The sequence below is a fragment of the Aotus nancymaae genome, unplaced genomic scaffold (genome assembly GCF_030222135.1).
Source record: "Aotus nancymaae isolate 86718 unplaced genomic scaffold, 86718_ANA_hifiasm-v0.15.2.pri h1tg000040l, whole genome shotgun sequence".
Classification (NCBI taxonomy): domain Eukaryota; kingdom Metazoa; phylum Chordata; class Mammalia; order Primates; family Aotidae; genus Aotus; species Aotus nancymaae.
Window position 1 is genome coordinate 13,787,519 of NW_026988454.1, and position 27,919 is coordinate 13,815,437.

A 27,919-nucleotide genomic window follows, 5' to 3' on the forward strand; every position below is an offset into this window, starting at 1 on the left:
GATGCAAATTGAAATTTGAACTTGAGGTGTCTGGACTCTTATGTTTTTGAATCTCTCAGTGACCTTTAGACTTGAAAATTGTCGATCTGGCTAAATGATCTGTTTTATCTGGGCCTGAAATCTATAATAATTTCCCATGTTTATAATATCATTATAAAGTTTCATTATTCTAAAAATGACTTTTCTAATACCCAGCAATGCACCTTCTCCCTTCTCCCACAAGATTATGCAGATGATAGAGATTTACTTTGCAATAACACATGATGAACTTCCCTCCTTACTGATGCAGCCGGTTTAAGCCAGGAAATCATGTATCTGGGTATTGCTTGGTAAGATGAGAGGTGTGGGGGAGGGAGTGGGTAGCATGTGAAGTGATGAGTCCTTGTTTTAGAACTTCTTCTTCCTGGGCAACTGCATTTCTAGATGGTGACATTTCTCTCAGGGACGATGAAGGGAAATGTAATTAAGTTTAGTAGAAACTCTGCATGTTCTGTAGTGAGTCTCAATTTAAAAGTACATGGGTAAGTAATTAAGGGTAATGAAAGAGTTGGTTTCTAAGGAAAGACGGGAGCTGCCTTTCTCAGACACTGTTTATGGGAAGAATGCTCTTGTTTTGTACATGGATTTCTTAACACTTGTTCTCCTCCAACACACACATTCACATCAAGTTAATATACAACAAACTCCCAGGAAACATCTGTCATTTTCTTTTATGTAAATATAAGTCCTTTTGTGCATCCATCTACTTAGCCACAAATAAGCCTTTTTCCTGCTGCCATGATGTTTTTTAAAAAAACTTCTTAGCCGTGGATCCTAGAAAGAAAACAGTTAAACAAACTTCTAAACCATCACTAATTTTTCACAGCAAGTAACTAATGGTTGCAATTAAAAGGATGTCAGTTTTGGGTATGGCTGAGAGACGTATTTATTGTCAACAGGCTTCTGTTTTGCTACATTTCCATGTTTGGGGAAAGAGCTTAGAAATGCCTTTTCTTGTTTCAGACACTCAAGTGAAAACTATTTTTTGTCTCTTTTAACAATATTTTGCCTGTTTCACCTTTAGATGCTTTTATGGGGGGAGGATCAACTTATACAATTATGAACTAAGGTATAAGCTAAAAATTCTTATTATGGTGTTTTTAAAAGTGATCCATGAAATGTATTGTTTTGCCTGGTCAGTTTTTAAAAATGAACTTTTGAATATTTATTTTAGCTGATAATACATAAAACATATTCTTGTGAGACAAAGCAAAATATTTCCTGTATCCTCACTTCACTTTCTAATTCAGCTACTCTCCCTAGGGTGAACCACTTCTTTTTGGTTTTGCTTTTATTTGCATTTATTTTATGCTGAATTGATGCTCATGCCATGAGTTTTTGTTTCTTCTTATGGGACACTTTTTTTCTTTCTTTTTTTCTTTTTTTTTTTAGATGGAGTCTCTCTCTGTTGCCCAGGCTAGAGTGCACTAGTACAATCTTCGCTAACTGCAACCTCCACCTCCCAGTTCAAGCGATTCTCCTGCCTCAGCCTCCTGAGTAGCTGGGATTACAGGCATGTGCCACCACGCCTGGCTAATTTTTGTATTTTTAGTTGAGACGGTGTTTCACCACGTTGGCCAGGCTGGTCACAGACTCCTGACCTTGTGATCCACCCGCCTCAGCCTCCCAAAGTACTGGGATTACAGGTGTGAGCCACCGCCCCCAGCTTTTTTTTTTTTTTTTTTTTCCCCCATGCAGCCACCTCTTGTGGCTCTTGTGGTTTCCTTTCTAGCGAGGATAATCTCCATGTGGCAGAGGGAGCTCATATATAAATTCATCCGACCATGATCTCGGAAAGTACAGCGTTCCATCTTGGGTGTTCATTCACCTGGATGTACTTAATGACCGGAGAATCTACCTCTAAACCCTTGAGTTCAACATTGCTCTCTGCACTTTTAAACGTGTGCAGGAAAAATTTAGCATTCTTGTTGCGCCACCAACCCTGTGTCCAGCCCTACTGTTTGCCCTGGGCACACCTACCAACTCCACCATTGGAAGGTTGGAATGGTACACATCGTTTCCGTAAAGTGACATCTTCCCGATAACTTGGTGGCTTTTCATATATGCATACCTCTGATAGCCTAGGGAATTTCACAGGTGTTCTTAAAGTGAACACAAAGATTTGAACCTCTTGATTTGCATGATTTTATGGTTTTTTTCTGGGTCAAGTAAATAGCAAACCATTTTCACAGATCACTTCAGGCTACTTAGGGGAAGAGCAGAGTTATCCACTTTTTTTTTTTTTTTTTTTTGAGATGGAGTTTTGCTCTGTCACCCAGACTGGAGTGCAGTGGCACAATCTTGGTTCACTGCAAACTCCACCTCCCAGGTTCAAGTGATTCTCCTGCCTCAGCCTCCTGAGTAGCTGGGATGACAGGTGCCCATCACCACACCTGGCTAATTTTTGTATTTTTGGTAGAGATGGGCTTCACCATGTTGGTTAGGCTGGTCTCAAACTCCTGACCTCATGATCTGCCCACCTCGGCCTCCCAAAGTGCTGGGATTACAGGCATGAGCCACAGAGCTTGGCCATCCACTTTTAACAATAAGATCACATTATTCCTGACACTTGCCAATTCATACACATACAAAAATATATCGTTTTTGAAGCACAGTGGATCAGGCTAAACACACTGTTCTCTACTTGATCTGTTCAATTAAGAGTATATTAGCGTTTTCCATTTCATACACACTTCCATTACAAATTTCAAAATTTGTAATTTCAAAGGCACGATTACAGAAGATGTATTTTTTCGTGTATTTTCCAGTTCATTAACCACCTCCACCCCCATCTTAGTCTTCTCATTAGCTTCGTTATAACATGAAATTGATAGAATCAATGTTATAGAATAAATTATTTATTCGTTTTCTTGTTAATGTTTTTTTTTTTCTTTTTGCCATTATGAGCCTTGTTGGCAGTGAACATTCTGCCACATTTATTTGTGAATATGCAATTGTATTTTTGTAGACTCGATATTTATGATTGGAATTGTTGGGTGAAGGGGATGGATATTTAAATTTTTAATATATCATCAAATTTCCTGCTCAGAATTGGCTGCATCAATTTTCACGTTTAATTCAACAAAAGATTACAATGCTTCTTTTACTATTTCCTGTTAAATACTTGAAATCAACAATATTTTAAAGTTTTTCCAATCCAGTGGTGAAAATGTTTTCCTGTGTTTGAGTATGCATTTCTCAAAGTACTCTTGAAGCTGAGAATTTTTTTTTTACATGTTGTCTAGCTATTTGTATTTTTCCTGTAAATCTCTACTCCTTTATTTTGCCTATTATCCTGTTGAGACTTGATACACATTTTTGGGTTTCTCTTGCATAATCTGGATTCTTTTGCATAATTTGGATTCTTATCGGTCCAATTTTCAGTGGCTACTAAGGAGTTTGTGATATCACAGTGCTGAAGGTGATTTCTTAACATAGGCTAGAGCTCATTTTTGTTCTTTAGAAACTCCTACTTTATTTTTAAAAATTGAATTTGTTATACATTTTCTATTAAAAAATTACAGGTACAACAAGACTGTGGCAGGTTGAGGGTTGGGTAGGGATTCCTAATTATCTGACAGTTACAGATGTCGGAAAGTGCAACAGGCTTAGTGTAAGTGTAGCATGCTGAATTGTTCATGGCTTGTTCGTGGCCCAGAGTGAGACTAGAAGATGTCAGAAGCATAGATGAATTGATAAATGCATAGCATGGATTTTTCACTGTCTCAAAATAAGTACAAAAATAAGCAAGATCTTCCCAGTAAGTGCAGGATTAATATGGTTAAGAGTATATGTCATAGACACACTTTGTGTCCTATCTTTAAAAAATCTGAGTTTCAAGATATATTCCTAAGTAAACCCTTGAGAAGGACCTACAGTGGTCTGCAGGGACAAGCCAGGTTTGAGGTTCTGTCTAGTCCTATTTCTGTTACTGATGTTTAATTGGAATTCATTGCCAGTAAAATGGTAAATAGGACATTTTCAATTTTTATGTTACATAAAATTCTTCAAGGAATTAAAATTTGTTCCAGTTAAAAAATGTCTGTCCAATTATAGCCAGATTTTTTACTGATTGACATAAAAATATTCTTGGATTAAAAATAAATGATCTTTTCCTGAGTTTTTTCTAAAATAAAGTGACATTACTAAGAGTAACACACAATAACTTTAATAGCCAAGTTACTAAATCCAATAATAAAGGGTTTGATGGTTGCTAAAAAGCTCAAATGCACAATTACAGAAGATGTATTTGTTCATATATTTGGAATAGCTAATTTGGCTGCCCTCATTAACCAACTAAGTAATGGGCCACCTCCCATCTTACCTTACAAAGGATACCTTGAGTAAGGAAAGTATTGTGTAACCAGAGGCCTTAGCTTTTGATGCCACAAACCTATGCTATTTCTGGAAATGTGCAGACTGATGGTAGAATCATGACTTAATTTCATAAGGAAGTCTGGGGGAAGGTGAATGGGTAGGGGACTAATATCTTTGGTCAACATTTGCTTTCTATTTGAATTTTAGGTGGTTAAATAAACTTGGATTGGCTGTAATCCATCAGGAATCCACCACAAAGGATGAAGGTATGTTCTATTTTAAATTTCTGAAAATTTAGCAAGAATATTAGAATAGGTTGAAACAGGGTGAAAAAACAATGTCAAGTTCTATGTATAGTCTGATCCTGAGGAAACATGCTTTGGCATTTAAAACGATCTGAAAATATGTAGAGACAGACATATTCACACAGACTCACCAACATGGAATAGAGCTTCCCATGCTGGCTAGGAATGCCTTTCACACTTCACCCACACTCCGGCAGCTGTGGGCTTCATGACATCTCCAACAGTTGCCAATGCAAATGTTTAATTGCTCCACTTGCGGAATTCTTACTCATAGATGTGATCTCGTCATGATCTGGTCAGATCACTTTCATCCCACTATTTCCTCCCTGATATTTTAATATTTCCACCAGGTGTGTGCTGAGACTAATTACCCTAAGATTGTACTAGGAACCTGAAGTCATATTGGGACACAGACCATATTTTTAGCTCAGTCAGTAGCTTTCAGGGTTCAAAAGCTACAGGAGTCTAATTCTTTTTTTTTTTTTCTTTTTTTTGAGACAGAGTCTCGCTCTGTCATCAGGCTGGAGTACAGTGGCGTGATCTTGGCTCACTGCAACCTCCGACTCCCTGGTTCAAGCAATTCTCCTGTCTCAGCCCCTTGAGTAGCTGGGATTACAGGCACGCACCACCACACACAGCTAATTTTTGTATTTTTAGTAGAGACGGGGTTTCACCATGTTGGACAGGATAGTCTCGATCTCCTGGCCTCATGATCTGCCTGTCTTGGCCTCCCAAAGTGCTAGGATTACAGGTGTGAGCCAAGGAGTCTAATTCTTAATGATGCAATTACACCTTAGTATTGAGAAGAGGGAGGATTTAGCTGCCAGGGCCACCAGTTGACAGTCTTACTGAAATGATCAGATCACAAAAGGGCTTGGGAATTGGAAGTAGGGAGTTATAGCTTCCGATAACAAAATCGTAAAATCGTCGAGTTAGTTAGAAATGGAAAAGTGGCAACTGGATTTGAAACAATAAAGGGACACCATGCAAGACCATGAAATCAGTGGTGTCCTAACCATCTTCCTGGTCCTCTTTTCCATAAAATAAGCACCCATTGTCTATTTATAGATTGTGAATTAGTACAAAACTACACACAGAACTTCTCCTTGTCCTGGCATGTAAGGCCTTCTATGACATGGCCTCCACCACCTTCCAGCTTCGTTTTCCGCCGTATCCCATAGGGGTCTCCACGTGCTTGGCTCAGCCTGCTCCCTCAGCCTGGGACCCCCTTCCCATCACGATTTGTGTACCACTGCTGGTTTAGTGATCCTGCCACTTTCAATTCATTATGATTTCTACAATCAAAATTAATCACTACTGATTTTTTGCTCTTTTAGTATTATGACTCACACCTCTTTTGAGGAATTATTTTATTTTCCCCAAGCTACAATTTGTCTTCTTCCTGCATATTGGATGCTCTTTGAGGTCAGGAGCCCCGAACTGGCCATTTGCTTCTGCCTCTTATGTAATTCCCTTGCACCAGGTAGTTACCAGGTAGTTCATTAGATAGGAACTTTCTGAATTGGATTGAAATTGCAATAGCCAGATGGAGAGAAACCTCTGCTCATGCATTATGGAATAAGTGATGACAGCGTTAAAACATTAAGCATTTTCATTTTTGTTATAGAATGTTACAGTGAAAGTGAACAGGAAGATCCTGAAATAGCTGCGGAGACACCACCCCCTTCTCGCTCTTCCCAGACTCAGTCTCCTTCAGTATGTACCGATGTAAGTTGTCTGTTGGTCATCGATCAGATGCATGGATGTCATTTCTTCCAATTGGGTAGAAAGTAGCTTGACTGATAAATTTTTAGAATGGGCTAAATTAAGATACCTGCCAACGAGCCAGTGCAATTTTCAGGGTGCTGATTTTGAGCCTTCTCCATAGCAACCCACTGGTATGATAAACTTGGTATATTTATGTGTGACCCAAAGATGTACCATACTCAGAGGATTTGTGAGGATGAAAAGGGGTTCTAGATCATAGGCCAGTGCTCCTAGATCATAGGCCAGTGCTCATCTGACAGTGTTTATTTATGTCCTACTTGTTCTGAGGAAAAATTTAAATGCCATGCCTATGTGCATGTATATAACAATGCAAAATGAATTTAGGAGGAAAAAACAGCAGACAGAAAAAAGGAGAGCAAGAAAGAGAGCAGGAAGTCAGGAGTGGGATTACTGCATTAAAATTACATATGGAGTGATTTGTGTATTTGCTAGAGGGGAATCCAAATTTGATTCTAAGTGTTGGAAGCACCAAATGTAAGTTCATATTATTAATTAATGTTAAGTCTATGGAGAGTCGCTTCATATTTGGATGCTCTTAGCAGTACAGTAATGGCCCCTAGAAAGGGTCATGCCGTGAACATTGGGGAAGCTGATTTATGGTTTTTACACCTACTGTGTATCAGGACGTATGTAGGTGCTTTAAATGTATAAACTTTTAATTCCCCAGGCAACCCTGAAAAGTAGTATTATTTAATTTGCATTTTATTTATGACTAGTGAGGCCCAGCACCTTTTTTGTTAGCCATTAGAAATTTCTCTTTTGTGAAGTGTCTAAGTCTCTTCTACATTTTTAGCTGCTTCTTCCTCCTTTTTCTTTTTGAATGATAGGATTTCTTAATTTATTATTCTATATATTAGTTCTTTGTCAGCTATAGGTTGGTGCAAAAGTAATTATGGTTTTTTGCCATTAAAAATAATGCAAAAAACATAATTACTTTTGCACTGACCTATTAAAAGTGAGCAAATCTCACTTTTAGTTTTTTGAAACTGTTTCACAATTTCTTGATGTAAACACATTTTCTTGATTTTAATATGTCAGATTTATCCATCACTTTCATTGTGGTGAGTGCCTTTTTTCCCCCCTGGTTTAAAAAATTGTTTCCTGTCCCACATTATGAGGAAGTAGAATACTACTATCTTCATTTCATGGTTGAGGAAACTGAGATTCACAGATGTTGAATGGCATGCTCAAATGTCCAGTGAGTACCTGAGATGGGAATCCCAGTCTGTTTAGCTTTATAAGACATGCTCTTTCTATTGAACCATGACCCACTTGTCCATCATAGACCCAAATGATGACAGGTTCTGACAGCTTACAGTAGCTCATTCACTTACCAGGTCTTTTCTGCCAGAATTTCTTTTAGTGTGATAAAGTTTTTATCTTTATTATGTTTTGCCAGTTCCTGGATTTAAGTTATTAAATTGGTCGTTTAAATAATGACCTCTACTTTTTTTCATACTGTCAGTGGAGAATTATGGTTACTTTTCTAATTTATTTGGCTAGCAACCAAGAAAAGATGTAAATATTTGTTGAATAAATGTTTATTAAAATATTTATTAAATAAGATTAGCCAAAATTAAGCAAGATATAAATAAAATTAAACTTTGAATATGGTCAAATTTAGAACAGTTTTTGAACTACATTTATAATATATTCTTTCTTAATATAGTTATAGCTTCTCCATGTGTAATCTTTCTCCTTTTTAGAAATCAATTTTGGATTTTAGAAAAAGCTTTTATTTGCTTTATGTCACTCAAACTTAATGATATCTTCAGACCTTACAACGCTTCCCAGCTTTTGTCAAGTCTCTTGTTAGATTACCCTTTAATGCTTCTAAAGAAGTTATCTAACGATTAAAGGGTAATTGAACTTTGTATTAAATAGGGCAAAGCATTAAAGGGTAATTGTTTTATTGAATAGGTCTTCAAAAAAATGTTCCTTGTTGTTGATTTAAGAGAGAAGCATGTATTTTTTGGTAACTTTCTGTCTTTGGCTTTGTCGCTCTCTGTCTGCTTCTGTCTCTCTCTCCTATTTTAACCTATAACATACAGATATTTAGTTCCTTCTTCCTCCATTTTTTCCTCAAGTTCATTCTCCCTCACACTGTGCCCACCAATATCCTCTTTTATGATTTCTTTAGTTGTGAAATACTGGCATTTTCAGCTTTATAATGGCAAACTAGTGTCTCCGGTTCCTTTGCTAAGAGCATTGCCAGGCATCTAGAACTTTCCCTGGTGAAATAAAAGCAACCAAATTGCCTTCTTAGTTGAAGGGTCATGGCCCTATTGTATTCTCTGACAGTCAAACCTGATGTACAATAGAAGTTCAGGAAATCTTTGATTTAAAACAAATAAATGAAGAGATACTCAGGAGGCAAGTAAGTTAGGTCACTAAATTCAGAAACATCTTTAAATTTTCTGAATCATCAATCTAATGTTATGTTTTTAGAAGTTCTAAGTTGAGCACTTTTTTGGCAGGCCATTATTGCTAACATTTTCTAAAGAAATATATTGGAAATAGTCAGATAAATGTTGAACAGTTAGATTTCTTTTCCCCTTAGCAACAGAATGTGTTCTCCTGCTCACATATTTCCCAGGCAGATTTTGTTTTTGTTTTCTCTTGTTTCCGAAAAACAGACATGCAAGGCACTTGGTTAAACTAACATTTAGGTTCTTTATTTAAGCAGATGAAATTAAAAAATATATATAGTAACTCTTTTTTTTTTTTTTTGAGACAGAGTCTAAGTCTGCCACACAGGCTGGAAGTGCAGTGGCAACTCACTGCAGCCTCACTGCTGGCTCAGGTAATCCTCCTACCTCAGCCTCCTGAGTAGCTGGGACTATCAGTGTGCACCACGACGCCTGGTTAATGTTTTGTAGAGATGAGTTTTCGCCATGTTGCCTAGGCTGGTCTGTGGCTCCTGAGCTCAAGTGAGCCACTGACCCTGGCCTCCCAAAGCGCTAGGATTACAAGCGTGAGCCACTGCACCCAGTCATAACTTTTATCTAAAAACTGAATTGAGCTATTGTTTGGCCCAATACAGTATAGGCTAGCGATGACTTAGATATATAAGCCTGGAGGTAAAAATAATTTTTCCCCAAGTTTTTAGTTAACAAAATTATTTTGGGTGATGAACTTTCATTTTGTGAAAATGGTATAAAATAATACTATTTTGGAAAATTATCTCAAGAAAAGTTAAAATCTTGAAAATATTTAATTCAGTGTCCAATCATTCTAATCACTATAGAGTCAAGATAAACAGTGAAACCAGTTTGGACTTCTGCTTCTAATGGGCTGAACGACATTTCACAAGATAATAAAGAAGGTGTCAGGAAATCTTCCCTGAGTGAAGAAGAGGTTTTTGTTTATGTTCCTTCTTCTTCAGAAGGGTTCAGAGGGTTCACAGTGGAAAGAACATCCATTTATTCTTAAAGAAGTTGCAAGTGGGGAACTTTTAACAGGCTTACCAAAAAGGCTCCAAATAGATGAGAGTCTTTTAGTTTCACTCTGGAAGACAGTTTGTACAAGTCATTACCTGTGATTCCTTTAGTTTCACAAAAGAGCAAAAAAAGGATCCAACTTTCTGTTTCAAATCTAATAATTGTATAAGCTACAGAGTGAGTTAAGAGCTATAAAAGTCACTAAAAAATCTATTCCAGGTATTTTCCTTCAGGTCGAATTAAAAAAATCATTATGAGACAACCTGGTCTATGCTTCTGGGCATGTTTGTTCATTCAACAAGCATTTATTGAGAGCCAGCATCCTAAATACTTGGGACACATCAGTGAATAAAGTGGACCATGATTCATGTTCATCGTGGAGCCAAACTTCTAGTTGAGGGAGATTGTTAATAAAGAATCCACATAATATGAAAATATATGCTATATCAGAAGTGGAGTCCAATGAGCCGGGATGTGCTGGGGTAGAGACTGGGTTGTGGCAAAGAATAGAGGAGCCAGGACAGGCCCTACTGAGAGCTAAGATCTGAGCGATATCTTGAAAGGTGGTGTGAGAGTCAGCCAAGCAGATATTTGGGGGAAAAGTTTTCCAAGCAAAGAGAACAGCTAGAGTCAAGGTCTCCTTGTGTGGTACTGCACAGAGTCTGCTGTGGCTGAAGCAGGGTGAAGCAAGATGAGAGCAGTGGGAAATGAAGCCAAAACATAGTGGTGGCCACATCATGGAGTGCCTGCGGGCCAGTTAAGGACTTTGACACCTGAGTTATTTAGGGAAACTCTGAAAGGTTTGAGCAGAGGAGGGATGTAATCAGCTTTCATTTCAAGTGGACCCCTTAGCCTTCTCTGTGCAAAAGACCCTGGGAGGTGGGATGTAGGGATAAAATCAGAGAGAACTAAGAGAGCTTAGCAGTAAGCTATTGTGAGAGATTGCAGTGATTCCATCAGGAGATAGCACTGGCGTAGTGGAGAAATGGAATGGTTAGATTTTGAATCCATTTGGAGGGTAGACCATCAAATAGGTAGATCAAATATGAAATAAACAGAAGAGATAAATATTTGTAATCCCAGCTTCTAGCCCCTTATGGAGATTATTTCAACATAACAATCCTCACATTTTGGTGTTTTTCCAAAGTAGTTTTTTAAATATTCAAATGATGAAAAAAATCAGCTAAAGTAAACAAAAGAAGCAATAAAGAAAAGCAAATCCTGCAAATGTGGCCATTGGCCAGTGACAGAGGAGGAAGTCAAAGTTCCCACCAGGCTGAGGTGGATGGCGGCTTAAGCCCCAGAGTTCAAGACCAGCCTGGGCAACATGGTGAAACCCCATCTTTATAGAAAAAAAACAAAAAAACCCCAAAAAGTTTAAACACAGAAAGAGGTGAAATTCATTTTGGAAATTCACATTTAATCTTAACAAGACATATCTTGAATAGTCGTCTGCCGAAGTCATTTGGTATTTGATTATATGATTATTCAATATCTGTACTAAACAAAAGAATAGAAATGCAAATGGGTAGTTGGGTGAAAAATTCTCAGTGACTTATATATACAAGAAAAAGGTAGAAAGAAAAATTCACCCTTTCTCTTCAAGATTCGAAAAATGATTGTAAGACTTACAATTGAACATTTAACTGATTTTAAGACTTTGCTAAAATTCGTGTTTATATTTTTGCTTCTAGCTTTAATGGCTCATATTCATGGCCTACTCTCCTGGTAGTAAGTCATGCAGGCTGGTGACTTCACAAGAGCATCTTCCTTCATAAGAGCATCTCTGTTTCTCTATGTCAGGGTGATTCTTCCCTCTCCTGAACTCTCTGTATTGCTGTAGTGTTTCTTTTTTTGATGATTTTTTTCATATTGTTATCATAATCTGCTTTCAATTACAGATTTTGTGTAACTGGTTTATTTCTCTAATAATTAAATTCTTAAAGTCAGAGCCAGTGCCCAACATCTTTTTGTTTACCCACATCATTTATGACTGGGCCTGGCACACATTTGAAGCTAAATAAACATTTAATGGACAGATGGATGGGTGAGCAAGTGATTACTGTGACTTCATCCACAACCCCCACAAATTTCTTGCTCCACAAATATGCCCCATGTGAATGAGAAATATCCTACTTTCCACTTGTCTGGTGCTTTTGCATGGCTTTGAGAAGAATGATTTCATTTGACTATCACAGAAATCTTGTATGCATTTTAGAAATGGGGAAGCCAAGTTCCAGAGAAACATAGCTATCATAAGTAGCATTTGCAAGCTGTTTACATTTTATTAAGAATATTCTTTATGGGATGTCATTTGCCCCTCTTGATAAAGTTGAGTTAGTCAGGCAGCTGATAAATATTTGTGTGTATTTGCCGTGTGCTAGGGACTGTTACCAATATGGGGATGCCATGAAGAGCTTTTGAGAATGAAGTCTCCTGGCATCTCTTAGTAGCCAAGAAATGCTCTGGCGAAAACCTCGGATATAAGCCATTAGTTTCAGGCCTAGCAGGGTGACTGCAGCATAGCCAGGTAAAGGGGATCTGGGTGAGTTCCTGAAGTGTCTGCTATTGTAATCCTAGCTGGAGGAACACAAGCAGAGGCACAGAGATACAAAACTTGATGGTGTGTTAGAAAGGAAGGAATAATCAAATATGATAGCATTTGTTTTTTTTTTTTTTTTTTTTTTTTTTTTTTTTTTTTTTTTGAGACGGAGTTTCGCTCTTGATACCCAGGCTGGAGTGCAATGGCGCGATCTCGGCTCACCGCAACCTCCGCCTCCTAGGTTCAGGCAATTCTCCTGCCTCAGCCTCCTGAGTAGCTGGGATTACAGGCACGCGCCACCGTGCCCAGCTAATTTTTTTTTGTATTAGTAGAGACGGGGTTTCACTATGTTGACCAGGATGGTCTCGATCTCTTGACCTCGTGATCCACCCACCTCGGCCTCCCAAAGTGCTGGGATTACAGGCTTGAGCCACCGCGCCCGGCCAGCATTTGATTTTAAGTGACAGCCTGGGGTAAACAAAAATGGAAAATGTCCACCTTGTCCTAATTGCACTTTGTTCATTGCTCTCTAAAATATTTCTACAATACATAGCCACTCAAATTCAGCAGCATGTACCCTAACTAGTTAGCTACCTAATTAAATAGTAATACATACTCAATTTTTTTTTTTTTTTTTGACACAGAGGCTCGCTCTTGTCACCCAGGCTGGAGTGCGATCATGTGATCTCAGCTCACTGCAACCTCTGCCTCCTGGGTTCAAGTGATTCTCCTGCCTCAGCCTCCCAAGTAGCTGGGACTACAGGCACACACTACCATGCCTGGCTAATTTTTGTGTTTTTAGTAGAGATGGGTTTTACCATGTTGGCCAGGCTGGTCTTGAACTCCTGACCTCAGGTGATCTACCTGCCTCAGACTTCCAAAGTGCTGGGAATACAGGCTGAACCACTGTACCTGGGCAATATTTTAATAAAGCTGTTTTTATTAAAAAAAAAAAAAATACAGACGCTGAACTGAACTAGGTGGTGTCTTCTCCCTTGAGCATCTCCAGTTCTGTGTAGGGGAACAGGGACGATGCAGTAATAATTCAAACAAATTACTTCAAGGGCTGACAAATGCTATGAAGAAGATAACAATGTGCTAGGGAGTGGCCAGGGGTTGGTGGTAGAAAGGATACTGCTGTGTCTGCTCTGTCATGGAAGACTCTGCAGAAGAAGCGATATTTCAGTGGAGGTTCAAGCAATGGGAAGGAGGCAGCCCACCCAACATCCACAGGGAAAGCCTTTCAGGCAGAAGGGACCAGTGATGTACTGACGGGACAAAAAGAAGGCCAGTGTGGCTAGGAAGGAATGGACAAGGTGGGAGGAGACGCAGCTGGAGGAGTCCTTAGGGGTTCATGTGGGCCTTCTCAGCTCTAATGAAGACTATGGATATTTTTCTACTTAAGATGGGCAGTTATTGGCTGGGCACAGTGGCTCACACCTGTAATCCCAACACTTTGGGAGGCCGAGGCGGGCGGATCACAAGGTCAGGTGTTCAAGACCAGCCTGGCCAACATGGTAAAACTCCGTCTCTACTAAAAATATGATAATTAGCCAGGCGTGGTGGCGGGCGGCTGTAATCCCAGCTACTCAGGAGGCTGAGGCAGGAGAATTGCTTGAACCGGGAAGTGGAGGTTGCAGGGAGCCAAGATCACATCACTGCACTCCAGCCTGGGCGACAGAGCGAGACTCCATCTAAAAAAAAAAAAAAAAAAAAGGGCAGTTATAATACAGTTTTCTGCACAGTAATATTGTAAACTTTTTGTTTGTGTTAGAAATACTCTATCTGTGATTTGGAGGATGAACTGGGGTGTGGTGGGGGGCAATGATGAGGCAGGAAGCCAGTAGGATGGTAACTGGAAGTAAAATGACTTCTTCAAGGACACTTGGATACTAACGATCACAGTGATGAGTAGATCTTTGGTCAGCTCATTGCCCAAGGTCATGCAGAAGGTCAGTGGCAGAGAAGGACCTACTATACAAGGTCTTCTGGTATTTAGGGTAATGCTTCTCCTGGCATATAGGAGAAATCCACGCATGATACTTCCAGGGGCTTAACAACAATTGACTAGTTTATGTTTTGTTTTTGCGAATATGGCCAATACAAAGAAAGAGAAGCTGTTACTTTTCTTCCTTTCTTCTCATTTTGGTTTTATTTTGTTTTGTTTAGACTTTTTTGTTTTCATGTGCTTTGACTCCTTCAGATTTCTATGCGGACTCACTTCTGCCTAATTACAGGCTTTAGGTGGCCATTTTCAACTATTTTCACCATGTCAAACTTGTATTTGAAAAACAATTCCAAGAAAAGGATTTTAGGGCTAACATTTGAATGAAGCTTCTTCAATAATGAAAACTATCCTATACAGAAAATAGGAAAAATCAATATTAATTTTTAATGTAATCATATTATAGTCTCTTAACTAGAACTAAGATTTTAAAAATGTTTTTAATTTCCTCATTTTAAATATAAAATACTTAATACTTGTGTTCTGAAAAGAATGAAACCACATACAATTATTAATCACTAATTAAATAAAATAATTTTATTTGAGGTTATAAGAACATTTCTGGGATCTATTTGCATTGTAATTGGCACTGATAACCCCTCAATCCTGGGATTCGGATAAATCACTCATAGCGACTTTATGGAGCATTTCAGGAAGCTCCTCCACCACAGGCTGAATGACTCTGGGGTGCTTTTCTTCACAGAGCTGGTTCTGGCCGATTCTTTGTCATTGTCACCAATTATGTGTTAAACAAGAGGCAAAAAATGGAGGCACAAAAATGATAAAAATCAGCCTGTTCTCAGGTAGCCCATCAAAAAAGATGAATTGTCAATCAGTTGTTACAATCCAGTTGTCCCTAGTTCCAGGAACCCCATGGAGAACAAAGTCTCTGCATACTCAAGTCTCACAGGGGGTCGCTGCAGAAGCCACCTACACAAAAAGTCAGCTCTCTATATCCTTGAGTTCCTCATCCTGCATCCCGCAAATGCTGTCTTCATTCCCATTTGGTCGTGGATTTGGAATCCATGGATACAGAGGGCTGACCGTATTTGTTGGAAAAATATGTGCTTAAGTGGACCTGTGCAGTTCGAATCCCTACTGTTCAAGGAACAACTGTGTAAGGTGATAAACAAAATGATATTCCACCAAATATGATAGAAATAAGCCCAGAAGCACTAAGCAAAGCACCTACCTGGCCCTGAGACTATCAGAGAAGACTTCCTGGAGGAGTTGGTATTTGAACAGACACATGAAGGATGGGCTCATATTTACCAGTAGAGTTGGGATGGGGTGGAGAGGAGAGACTAGCACTGCCTTCTGCTTTCATTTGATTTTCACTGGGGAGCTTTATGAGTATATTGCACAGATGGTTCACAGAAGGCACTGAGCTGAGTTCTATGCTCAGTGTTTGGCTATTGGTTTCTCCGGAATGTTAGAAATAATGAGCCATGCCTTAGCACTACACTGTCTATAACGCATGTTCCCTTACTGAATACTTGGAAATGGAACTCCAGGTTCACTTTGATTTGTATTTTATCAATCTCTCTTCCAGTGAAAACTCCCCCTGACCTGATACATGTAGTCATTTTCTCATTTTCATTTTCCTCTTCTCCAAGTCTTCTTCTTTCTTCTTTTTCTCTCTTTCTTTTTTACCCCTCATTCTTCTTTTCTTCATTTAAAAATGAAATTTATAAGTGGTACGTGGTGTCTAGAGAAAAATGGATTGAGAGAGCATTTGCACTGTGTTTGAGTCACACCACAAACAGGATGACACTTCACAGATATTTCTGATGCTCATTTAATAGGTCTTAATACTTTAAGCAGAGTTTTGAGGTTCAAAAAACCTTACAGACAGTGATGTAGCAACTGTGTGCATGGTCTCTTGTTCAAATAGCCCAGTTGGCTATAATCTAATTTAAAGCAGCATCAGCAGGAGTAATAGGAAAAGCTCATGGTTGGTGTTTCAAAAAAGAGGTTGATCACGTAGAAGTTGAGTTTTACTAAAATAGCTCACAATGGGGGAACGTGTCAGGACTGGGCCAGAATGGATATTTTTGTTAATATTTATTTTGTAGGTCTTGCTAATTAGTAAACTATTCCTGGCATTTATTTGGACAGTTTGGGGTAGTGCATTCCCTCTGCTAGATAACTAGGGTTTTACTGAAATTACAGATCTTTGCTCTGTTGGTTATTAAAGATCTAAGTGACGTAAGATAGCCAGTTTACAAGCTACTTCACATATTCCTGAATGGAATTTTTAAAATGTCTGTGACAGTATATGATTATTTATAACATATGTGGGATTAGTATCTTAACTAGAGATTTTAATGTCATGCTACTTAAAAGTAGATTTATTGATTATCTGACAATCCATGTCTAGCATGGAGCTGATTGGGCACACATTAGATAAATATTGACTTCTCCCATGAAAACTCAGAGCTCGGAATCTACAAATTTCCTGTGGACCATATTGATTTGGAACAAAGTCAACTCTTCTGAATTAGTTGCTATGATTCTGAGGTTTTTGAAGAGGATTCTAGTTTGCTCTTTGGCTTCCTCTCTCTATCAACCTTCCTGACACTTCCTTGGAGATTTTCTTGGTTTCTGTTTTTTTGAGATGGAGTCTCACTCAGTTGTTCAGGCTGGAATACAATCACATGATCTTGGCTCACTGCAACTTCTGCTTCCTGGGTTCAGGTGATTATCCTACCTCAGCCTCCTGTGTAGCTGGGATTACAGGCATAAGCCACCATGCCCTGCTAATTTTTGTATTTTTAGTAGAGACGGTGTTTCACCATGTTGGCCAGGCTGATCTTAAACTCCTGGCCTCAGAGATCCACCTGCCTCTGCCTCCCAAGGTGCTGAGATTACAAGTGTGAGCTACCGCACCTGGCCTTCCTTGGAGTTTTGAATGCTTGACGTTGACAGGCATGCCCTATAGGATGATGTAATGCAACTGAACCATAAAATGCCTTCTCTATCTTATCTGCTGTTGGAGATATAGGGTGATCCATAGAGTACTGGAGTCTAGATTTTTGGATTTTATTGGCCAATAAAATTAAAAATGGAAAACAAGATAGAATTGCTGAATCTTTATTTTGCTACTTAGGACATTAAAAAAACTCAAAAGAGACAAAGGCTTATATGTGTTGTCACCTTTTTTTTTTTTTTTTTTGAGATGGAGTCTTGCTCTGTCACGTAGGCTAGAGTGCAGTGGTGTGATCTTGGCTCACTGCAACCTCCACCTCCTGGGTTCAAGCGATTCTCTTGCCTCAACTTCCCGAGTAGCTGGGATTACAGGCATCTGCCACCGTGCCTAGCTAATTTTTGTATTTTTAGTAGAGACAGGGTTTCACCATCTTGGCCAGGCTGATCTCAAACTCCTGACCTCGTGATCTATGGCCTCCCAAAGTGCTGGGATTACAGTCATGAACCATCACACCCAGCTTCTCTTTTTTCATAATTATCTTTTTGCTCCATCAGTGTGAATTCAGCGATAGACTGCAAATTTTATTTTGCTCAAAATATAATGCAGTATTCTGAAGGATTCCCAAAAGAGGCCCGTTAAGTTTCTGGAGAGCATTGAAGAACAGGACAAATCGTGATAAGGAGATTTTTCAGATCCTAGAACAGTGAATTAAAAGTTACATAAATCAGTTTTGGAGAATGAAATCCTAATGTGTGTCAAACAGAAATAAATATCATACCTTTATTTTTGACTCTTTTATTACTGGTCACTTTTTGAAATAACACGGGGACAGCTTTTTTAAAAATGAAAGGTAGAGAATGGTGGTTTAATCACGATGTCTTTTATTCTTTTTTTGGGTTTATTTGTGAAAAATAGGCTGCGCAGCAGGCATCTTCATCCTCACCCAGCCTGAGTGGAACATCATGTTCTTTCTCTTCCCTGGAAAATACAGTGAAGACACCCAGCAGTTTTCCTTCCTCCTTATCTAAAGAGAGACAGTCCTGGCCCGACACAGTTAACAGTTTGTCTGCTGCTGAAGATGAGGGACAACCAATAACGTTTGCTGTGCAGGTTCATTCACCTGCACCTGCAGAGACAGGCAGCCACAAGGCCCCGGAAAACAGCTTTGTCACATCAGAAAGTGGATTTTTGAACTCTTTATCTAGTGATGATACTTCTTCATTGAGTAGCAATCACGACCATCTTACTGTCCCAGATAAGCCTGCTGGATCAAAGATCATGGACAAAGGTAAACCAAGAAATTGTTCATTCTTCTTTAGAGAATGAATATTTGTGTGTGTGTACAGAACTCTAATATTAATCTGTAACAAGAAGGGTTAAACTCATGAATGATGATTCAAGAATTAGTCAAGTGGGGTTGTGCCCAGAGGTTGCTTTGTAGAGGAGTTGCATGTGGCAATTCCAGCTGCCATGCCGCTAATTACTTCCTATAAGTGTCACTAACCATCTGCTTCAGAACTGTAAGACATGTGATCATAAAATAATGATACTTTTCCACTAATCGGAGAAAGAACTTGCCTCTTTTTTTGGTTCCATGTCCCATGCTCTGGAGCTTGTGGTGGTTAAATCAGGACTTTGTAGTCTGGTATTTTTCACATCACCTTGATAGTTCAAAATGAGCTGAGGGCAGCCTCCTTCCCTGGGCTGTGCCCCAGACAGTATCTAATTCTTAGCCTGTTGGCTCCTGAATGTTCCAGTGTGGTTAATGGGAAGACAATTTGCCCGCACTTTGTGCAGCATTAGAACCTTTATATATAAAGGAGAGCACAACTTATGTGTTTGAAAAACATTTTAAGTTTTAACAAAGGAAAGAGTTAATTGAGCGTGGAAGGCAATAATATGAGGTTTAAAAAATACTCTGATAACTGGTCCTTATCTTTTATTCAGGACTAACGTATTTTTATTACTGTTCTATCATAATGTCTTTTCTGATTGTGTGCTATTATTCATTCTTCTGTAAAGCAGGGTTACCTGATGGAAGATACTGAGCAGTGAAAAAATGATGAGTTTGGTTTGCGTATTTTTTGGTGTGCCATTGAGAGAAAGTTGACTTGCTAGATTCCCATCATAACCTGCCAGAGTGTCTAATGATACAGATGACTGCTCTTCCCCTTCCTCTAGCCTAATCACGGAAGACTTCCTTAAGTTTCCAAATTTCAGATGGGTACCCTGTTAATTTAATTTTTGGTATCACAGTAATTTGGCCAAGGATCACAACTTTAGACCAAGTTGTTGTCTGTGTGCGTGTGCGTGTATCTGTATAGTGTTTTAAAAATATGTAAATTGGAATACTCAGCCTGGTAACTAATTCTCCAGGTTACAACAGCTATAACCACTCTCAGGCCTTACCTAAAGATGCTTTACACAGATCTGTCTGGCCTCTGATGGCATTTTTCTTTTTCTTTTTTTTTTTTTTTGAGACAGAGTCTTGCTCTGTCAGCAGGCTAGAGTGCAGTGGCGTGATCTCAGCCCATTACCACCTCCACCTCCTGGGTTCAAGTGATTCTCCTGCCTCAGGCTCCCAAGTAGCTGGAACTACAGGCATGCACCACTATGCCCAGCTAATTTTTTATTTTTAGTAGAGATGGGGTTTCACCACGTTGGCCAGGATGATCTCAATCTCTTCACTTCATGATCTGTCCACCTCTGCCTCCCAAAGCGCTGGGATTACAGGTGTGAGCCATCGCACTCAGCCTTGATGCCATTTTTCTTATACCCCTCCTCCCTATTTAGGCCAACTGTCTATTTTACATTAGAAGAACTGGAGTGAATAAAGTCATTGGCAAACCAACCTATTTCTAGAGGTGAATGAGTAGCATAGGGAGGAGAAAGGAAACATTGCCTCTGAGGAATGTAGAGGGCTAAAGACTGGACTTTGAGAATGGAAAGAGTAGTCTCAACCTGCCCTCAGGTTTGTGAGGTGCTGTCGTGTTGACAAAGTATTGAGCTTAAATATAACTCCTTGGAAGCACAAAATTGAGTTCAATGGTGCAAGTCAAAAGGAGGTAGATTTACTCAGCATAAGAATTTTTTTTTGATGTTGTGAGCTGTTCAAAATAGAATAGGTTCCTTGGAAAGTAATGCATTCCTTATCACTGGATGTGTTTACTCATTCTGAGACAACTGTTTTCATTGACTGTTGATTACATACATGTTAATCACAACTTTTGTTCTTGAAAGCATGTACTGAAGACAGAACTTAAGTATCTTGAACTAGATGACCTCTACCTTGATACTTGGAAAAAACTTCCAGATATAGGATTGGTAGAACTAAAGAAAATAATAAAAAGTACTACATCTATTATTTTTCTCCTTCAAACTTTTAATTTAATCATTGGGTCATAAGTAGAACTTAAAAAATTCATACATACACACACACACACACACACACACACATGGGATGAGCATATTCTCAAAAATATACTAGAGAATAAAATTCCATTTGCATTCTTTCCCAAGAGATAACCCTGGAAGTTGAGAGTTTTCCTATAGGACCATAGCCAGAGAGTCATGGGAAGATGCACCAGTGCTTGTTCATAGGTCAATGCCATTTCAGGATTGCATGTGCTATAGAGCCTGGCTGGGTACCAATAGCCCTTTTAATGAAAGAATGAAGCAACTTGGTGTTACTTAGTTTTGAGTTACACACAGAGTGACCAGCAAAATCTGCATACTTCTTCAAACAGCTCAGTGTGACGGTATTCCTCTTAGTAAAAGGAAAAGAAAATGAAAGTATTTTTTTTCTCATTGATTTGTTGGCAGTTGCCATATGTTGCAGAATTTTTGCTGATGATTTTCTCCTGCTGGGGATTTGGTTAAATTCCCAGAAGAACTGAACCACTTAAAGTCATCTTTATGGAAACAGCAACCCAATCTTTGCTTGCATTTGTGATGACTTGCTGTTGAGTAATCAAATTTCATTTTGTGCATTTTTTTACATGTGTGTTTATGTGGAGACAAAGGTAGCTTTTCATTCTTGAGACTTTTAAAAAGTATTGTTGTGAGTTAGTAATAAAAATAATTCCTGAAATTCCTTTGTCTGAAATATTGTTCAAGGTGTTTTTATGTCAGGGATAGAAGTCTTAATATGGTTCAAAATGAGTTAGGATTTTAAAAGATTAAGACCCTGTCTCAAGATGCATTTGCTGGAGGAAGAGGCTTTCATCCCAGAAAAGATTCTTAAAGATTAATAACTGAGTCCTGAAACAAGCAGACAGTACATATTATAGCCTTCCTTTTATTTAGACAATGAAAGAAATATTTTTGCAGTTGGTATGCAATTAAAATTGTTGTTGATAGGATTTTATGCTGAATTTAAATATTCTGTTAGACATTTCCTCCTTTAGTGTAAGATATTAAAAAAAATAGAATCAGGGTGTTAATTGCATCCTATTGCCTCTCTTCACTGAGAGTTCCAGGTTCCAGAGCTCTAGGAATTGTTCACTGATTATTTTCACAAAGCATGATGGGAAGAGGTGAGAGGGTTAATGGCATGTTCATTTCAGCTTATTTTTACCCTGTGCTCCTCCTTTCTTTTGTTAGAATTTTTTTGAGCCATGACCTATGCCTGTGTGACAAGTCACACAGTGTGTCTTCTAGAGATATGTACAACATACACTACCTGCTGACAATGTGGAGACAGTGTCACTTCTACTTAATGAATGGAGTAACCATACTCGGGATGCTGAAAAGCTTCATGTCAACTAATAAGACTAATACCCAATTTATACAAATAAGTTATCAGGTACAAGCATAGCCAGAATTGATCTGGGACTCATGTAGATAACAAGCTGAATTTAAAACAAAAACAGAAACAAAAAAAAAAACCTTGTTAAAGAAGAGACAAGTGTTCTAGAGCATGTGTGACATCTCAGGAAAGTGACATGAATGAGCCAGATTTTAGGATTTAACAAATATTAACAAAATTGTGCACAATCTGAGTGTGAACAGTACTTTAGCTAGCTACTTTGAGCTGTTAGAATCATGTAGTATGCCTCCTCATGAAGCGAGTATGCCGTAAAAAATAAGTCCAAAACTGGACTCTATTCAAATAATTTTACATTTATTATTATTATTTTTAGTACCTAATAAGTACTGATGTACTTTGTGCTAAAGTGAATAAAATGTGAACAACGGGGGCCAGGTGCAGTGGCTCATGCCTATAATCCCAGCACTTTAGGAGGCTGAGACAGGCGGATCATGAGGTCAGGAGTTCGAGACCAGCCTGGCCAACATGGTGAAACCTTGTCTCTACTAAAAATACAAAAATTAGCCAGATGTGGTGGCACACACCTGTAAAACTAGCTACTCAGGAGGCTGAGGCAGGATAATTGTTTGAACCTGGGAAGCAAAGGTTTTGGTGAGCTGAAATCGCGCTACTGTACTCAAGCCTGGGTCACAGAGCAAGAATCCATCTCAAAACAATAAAAAAGGAACAAGATACAACTCTGGTCTAAAAAATTTTAACACCTAATGGGCTGAGTGAGAGAAACTAGACACATTTAACAAAAGAAAGCAGAATAAAACGGGTGCCACAGAAGAGGTACAGAGCACCCCAGAGGTTTAAAAGAGAGCAGGGACCCAAGACAAGATCTCATCTAAGTGGCAGGTTGTGTACATGGAAAAGGGAGGCACAGGAAAAGGGGATGGGAAGGACGTTTTGTTGAGGTTGAATACTGGGATAGGCGTTTCTTAATTTCAACAGCTAGTGGGTGACCATTTCTAATCAGGGTAAGTTGCAAGTATGCTTTAGAAAAAATTATTTTAGCTATAGAGTATAGGGAAGAATAGAATAAGGGGAGACAGGGCATAGGAAGGTTTAGGTGAGGTGGTAGCTGAGATAGGCGGCAGTGGAGATAGGAAGAAAAGGGGAAACGAGGGATTCTACAGCATGCCTATCAGGGTGAACACTGATTTTGGTCTTTGCATCCTTAGCACTTAATTTTATTCCTAGAATATTTCCTAGTAATCTTGTTTTGTGAAGTATGTATCATTTGATGTTGGGAAAACCTTGAATATGTGATCATTGGTGTCAATGGCATTGATCTCAGGCATGGGTGACTCTCCATCTGCTTTCTCTGATCCCATGTCAGGTGGCTAAAGATCTCTGTGAGTTGTCATGAAGTTATGCTGATTAGGTTACCTGCAAATTTGTGTGATTTAACTAGGCCATTCATAGTACTCAGATTTTACATCATCTTTGTTTTTCTTCTTCCTGTAATTTTTCCTGAGGCTAGGAGTTAGGAGTGGTAGGTGGCGGGAAGTCACTGGGGCAAAGGTTTGGGAGATGGTGGCAAGTGTAATCCAGACTTTGGAGGTACACAAGCTTAGAGTGCTGATGACAGTTTGAAAGGAGTGGGAAGGTTTGAGGAGTTAGAAGTCATAATTGAAAAAGGAAGGTAGTAGGTTCAGAAGAGACAGAATGTGAATAAGGTAAGAGGAATCTTCCACTCAGAAAGGAGTAAGTTTAGAGGTGAGGATTTTATTTTATTTTATTTGAGACGGAGTTTCTCTCTTGTTGCTCAGACTGCAGTGGAATGCATGATCTTGGCTCACCGCAACCTCCGCCTCCTAGGTTCAAGTGATTCTCCTGCTTCAGCCTCCGAGTAGCTGGGATTACAGGCAGGCGCCACCACGCCCAGCTACTTTTGTATTTTTAGTAGAGATGGGGTTTTACCATGTTGACCAGGCTGGTCTTGAACTCCTGACCTCTCAGGTGATCCACCTGCCTCGGCATCCCAAAGTGCTGGAATTACAGGTGTGAGCCATTGTGATTTTAGATGTAAAACAGTTTGAAACATTGAGGAGAGGGTATTAAAAGTGATCTGCTCTGGGCATTAAGTATGCTAGGTGTACCACTGCTCATGGCCACAAATTCCCGCTCAGAATACCACATTTATTCCAGATGAAAACTGCGTCTGTCAAGACAAAAATAAGTCTTCAAAGTCTGTCACGTTGGACATCCCTTTTAATAGTATACTACTAGAACTGTGTTTTATCAACAATTTTTTAAGCTCTTTTCATCTGTATAGAGTATGGAAAACAGCATTGGAAGAAAAAATAGGGGCTATTTTCATATTTGATACTGGGGTCATTTTTAAATTAATATGGCTTCGATCTGTCACAGGCCAATCCTCCTTTGTCAGTCTGGCAGCAAGGCAGAAGTGTTTGTTTTGCTTATCATGTGGTCTAGTGGCATAGAGGATTGGAAAGTTATCAGAGGAGTCTTCAGTTTTTCTTCCCTTTCTTATAACTTCTTGTTGTTGATTGAATGCTTGGTTTTCTTTCTTTTTTGATGTTATTATTATTTACTCCTTAGCAGGAGAGTAAAAGTAAATGGAGATAGACGCATATTTTTATTTACTTTTAATTTTTTATTTCCATAGGTTTTTGGAGAACAGGTGGTGGTGTTTGGTTACTTGAATGAATTCTTCAGTGGTGATTTCTGAGACTTTGGTGCACCTATCACCTGAGTAGTATACACTGTACCCAGTTTGTAGTCTTTTATCCCTCACCTCCGTCTTATCCTTTCCCTCAAGTCCCCAAAGTCCATTTTATCATTCCTTTTGATCCTCGTAGCTTAGCTCCCACTTACGAGTGAGAACATATGCTGTTGGGTTTTCCATTCCTGTGTCACTTCACTTCGAATAATGGCCTCCAATTCCATCTAAGATTGCTGTGAATGCCATTATTTTGTTCCTTTTTATGACTGAGTAGTATTCTATGATATATATATCATAGTGGTATATATATATACACCACAATTTCTTTATCCACTCATCCATTGATGAGCATTTGAGCTGCTTCCATATTTTAGCAATTGTGAACTATGCTGCTATAAACATGCATGTGCAAGTATCTTTTTTTGTATAATGACTTCTTTTCCTCTGGGTAGATATCCAGTAGTAGGATTGCTGGATCAAATGGTAGTTCTGCTTTTAGTTCTTTAAGGACTCTCCACACTGTTTTCCATAGTGGTTGTACTAGTTTACATTTCTACCAGCAGTGTAGAAGTGATCCTTGTTCATCACATCCACACCAACATCTATTATTTTTTGATTATGGACATTATTGCAGGAATAAAGTGGTATCACATTGTGGTTTTGATTTCCATTTCCCTGACAATTAGTGGTTTTCATCACTAATTGAGCACTTTTTCATGTTGGCCATTTGTATGTCTTCTTTTGGGAATTGTCTATTCATGTTCTTAGCCCACTTTTTGATAGGATTGTTTTCTTTTTCTTGTTAATTTGAGTTCCTTATAGATTCTAGATATTGGTCCTTTGTCAGATGTACAAGTAATGAAAATTTTCTCCCACTCTGTGGGTTGCCTGTTTACTCTGCTGATTGTTTTTTTTTGCTGTGCTGAAGCTTTTTGGCTTAATTAAATCTAAATGCTTGGTTTTCTAGTTCTTTTCATGACTCTTGTTATTTATATACTTTATCATTTTCTCTTTTTCATGGAAATTGTTAATTATAGTGAAAAGTATCATATACATACAAGAGTGTTCTCTCTCTCTCTGTCTTTATGTATCTAAAATACTCCATAAATACACACACATGTATGCACACACACACAATATCCATGTGGCCACCATTTGGCCCAAGAAACAGAAATTAGCCTGCAAATTACTTGTGAGGGTGTGGGGCACTGAGAGTGCTCACCCATGCTGCAGAGATGTATTTTGGTGGAACCAGTTTAGAAAGCAATTTGTCATCATCTAGTAAAGTTGAAGATAGGCATACATCACAGCCAGCAATTCTATTTCCAGGTGTATGCCCCTAGAGAAATGCAGGCATAATGTAGAAACTCCTTGTAATATCCTCTCTGTCTAGCTGGAATTCATTCATTTTCATTGCTTTATAGTACTCTATATAGTTTGACTATACAACAATAAATTTATCTACTATTGATGAACACTTTTTTTTCAGCCATGGTCTCTTATGTAAAATGCTGCTGTAGACATTCTTTTATATATATATATATATATATAAAATTATATATATATATAATATATATAAATATATATATATAATATATATAAATATATATATATTATATATATTATATATATATATAATATATATAATATATATATAAATATATATATTATATATATATATATTTGAGGTGAAGTCTTTCTTTGTCACCCAGACTGGAGTGAGGTGGTGCAATCTCAGCTCACTGAAACCTCTTCCTCCTGGGTTCAAGCAATTCTTCTGCCTCAGCCTCCTGAGTAGCTGGTGCTACAGGTGCGCACCACCACGCCCAGCTAATTTTTGTATTTTTAGTAGAGACGGGGTTTCACCATATTGGCCAGGCTGGTCTCGAACTCCTGAACTTGTGATCATCTGCCTGCCTTGGCCTCCCAAAGTGCTGGGATTACTGGCATGAGCCACTGTGTCTGGCCTGACATTCTTATTTTTAAATTAATAGGTTTAACTTTGTAGAGCAGTTTTCAATTTATAGAAAAATTGAGCAGAAAGTACAGAGTATGCATATACCCCTCCATTCCCTACACCGTTTCTCTATTATTAACACCTTGTATTAATATGGTTCATTTGTTATAACTGGTAATAAATATTCATTCATTTTTATTAACTAAAGTCTATGGTTTACATTAGGTTTCACTGTTTATGTTGTGCAGTTCTATGGGTATTGACAAATGTATAATAGCATGTATCCACTATTACAGTGTCACACAGACTAGGTTCACTGCCATAAAAAACATCCCCTGTGCTCCACTTATTCATGCTTCTACCTTTCCCCCAAGAATTTGACAACCACTAATCTTTTTTTGACCTTTCCAGAATGTCACATAGTTGCAATCTTATGGTATATACCCTTTCCAGATTGGCTTCTGTCATTTGGTAATATGAATTTAAGTTTCTTCTAAGTGTTTTGTGGCTTGATAGGTCAGTTTTTAATCATTGAATAATGTTCCATTGAATAGAGGCATCACAGTTTGTTATTCATTTACCTATTGAAAGACATCCATGTTGCTTTCTAGTTTTTAAAATTATGAATAACCCTGTGATAAACGTGTGTGCAGATTATTGCATGATGCAAGTTTTCAACTCTTTTGGGTAAATATCAATGAGTACAATTGCTGGATTTTATGGTAAGAGTATGTTTAACTTTATAAGAGATGCCAAACTGTATTGCAAAGTGGCTGTACCATTTTGCATTCCCACCAGCAATGAATGAGAGTTCCTGTTGCTTCACATCCTTGCCAACATTTGATGTCTCTGTTTTGGATTTTCGCCATCCCTGTAAGTGGGTAGTAGCATCTCATTGTTTTAATTTAGAATTCCCTAATGACTCATGATATAGAGCATCTTTTCATACGCTTTTTTTGTCTATCTATATGCCTTCTTTTCTTTAATATAAACTGGCTGCTCAGAATTTATTAATTTTCATATATACCTTCTTTGGTGAGGTATCCATTGAGATCTTTTGCCTATTTCTTATTAGCTTTTTATTTTCTTATTGTT

The 27,919-nt window shown here is 38.4% G+C and overlaps 1 protein-coding gene across 4 annotated transcripts in view; it reads left to right on the forward strand.

Annotated features, from left to right (window-relative positions):
- The window catches only part of IPCEF1 (interaction protein for cytohesin exchange factors 1), a 190,345-nt gene that overhangs the window by 134,150 nt on the left and 28,276 nt on the right, over positions 1 to 27,919 (forward strand). For all 4 annotated transcript variants that reach the window (XM_012452080.2, XM_064360538.1, XM_064360537.1 and 1 more), the window contains 3 exons: positions 4,564 to 4,622; positions 6,289 to 6,389; positions 18,281 to 18,653. In XM_012452080.2, the coding sequence (XP_012307503.1) occupies positions 4,564 to 4,622; positions 6,289 to 6,389; positions 18,281 to 18,653 (533 nt within the window). The remainder of the gene's footprint in view (positions 1 to 4,563; positions 4,623 to 6,288; positions 6,390 to 18,280; positions 18,654 to 27,919) is intronic.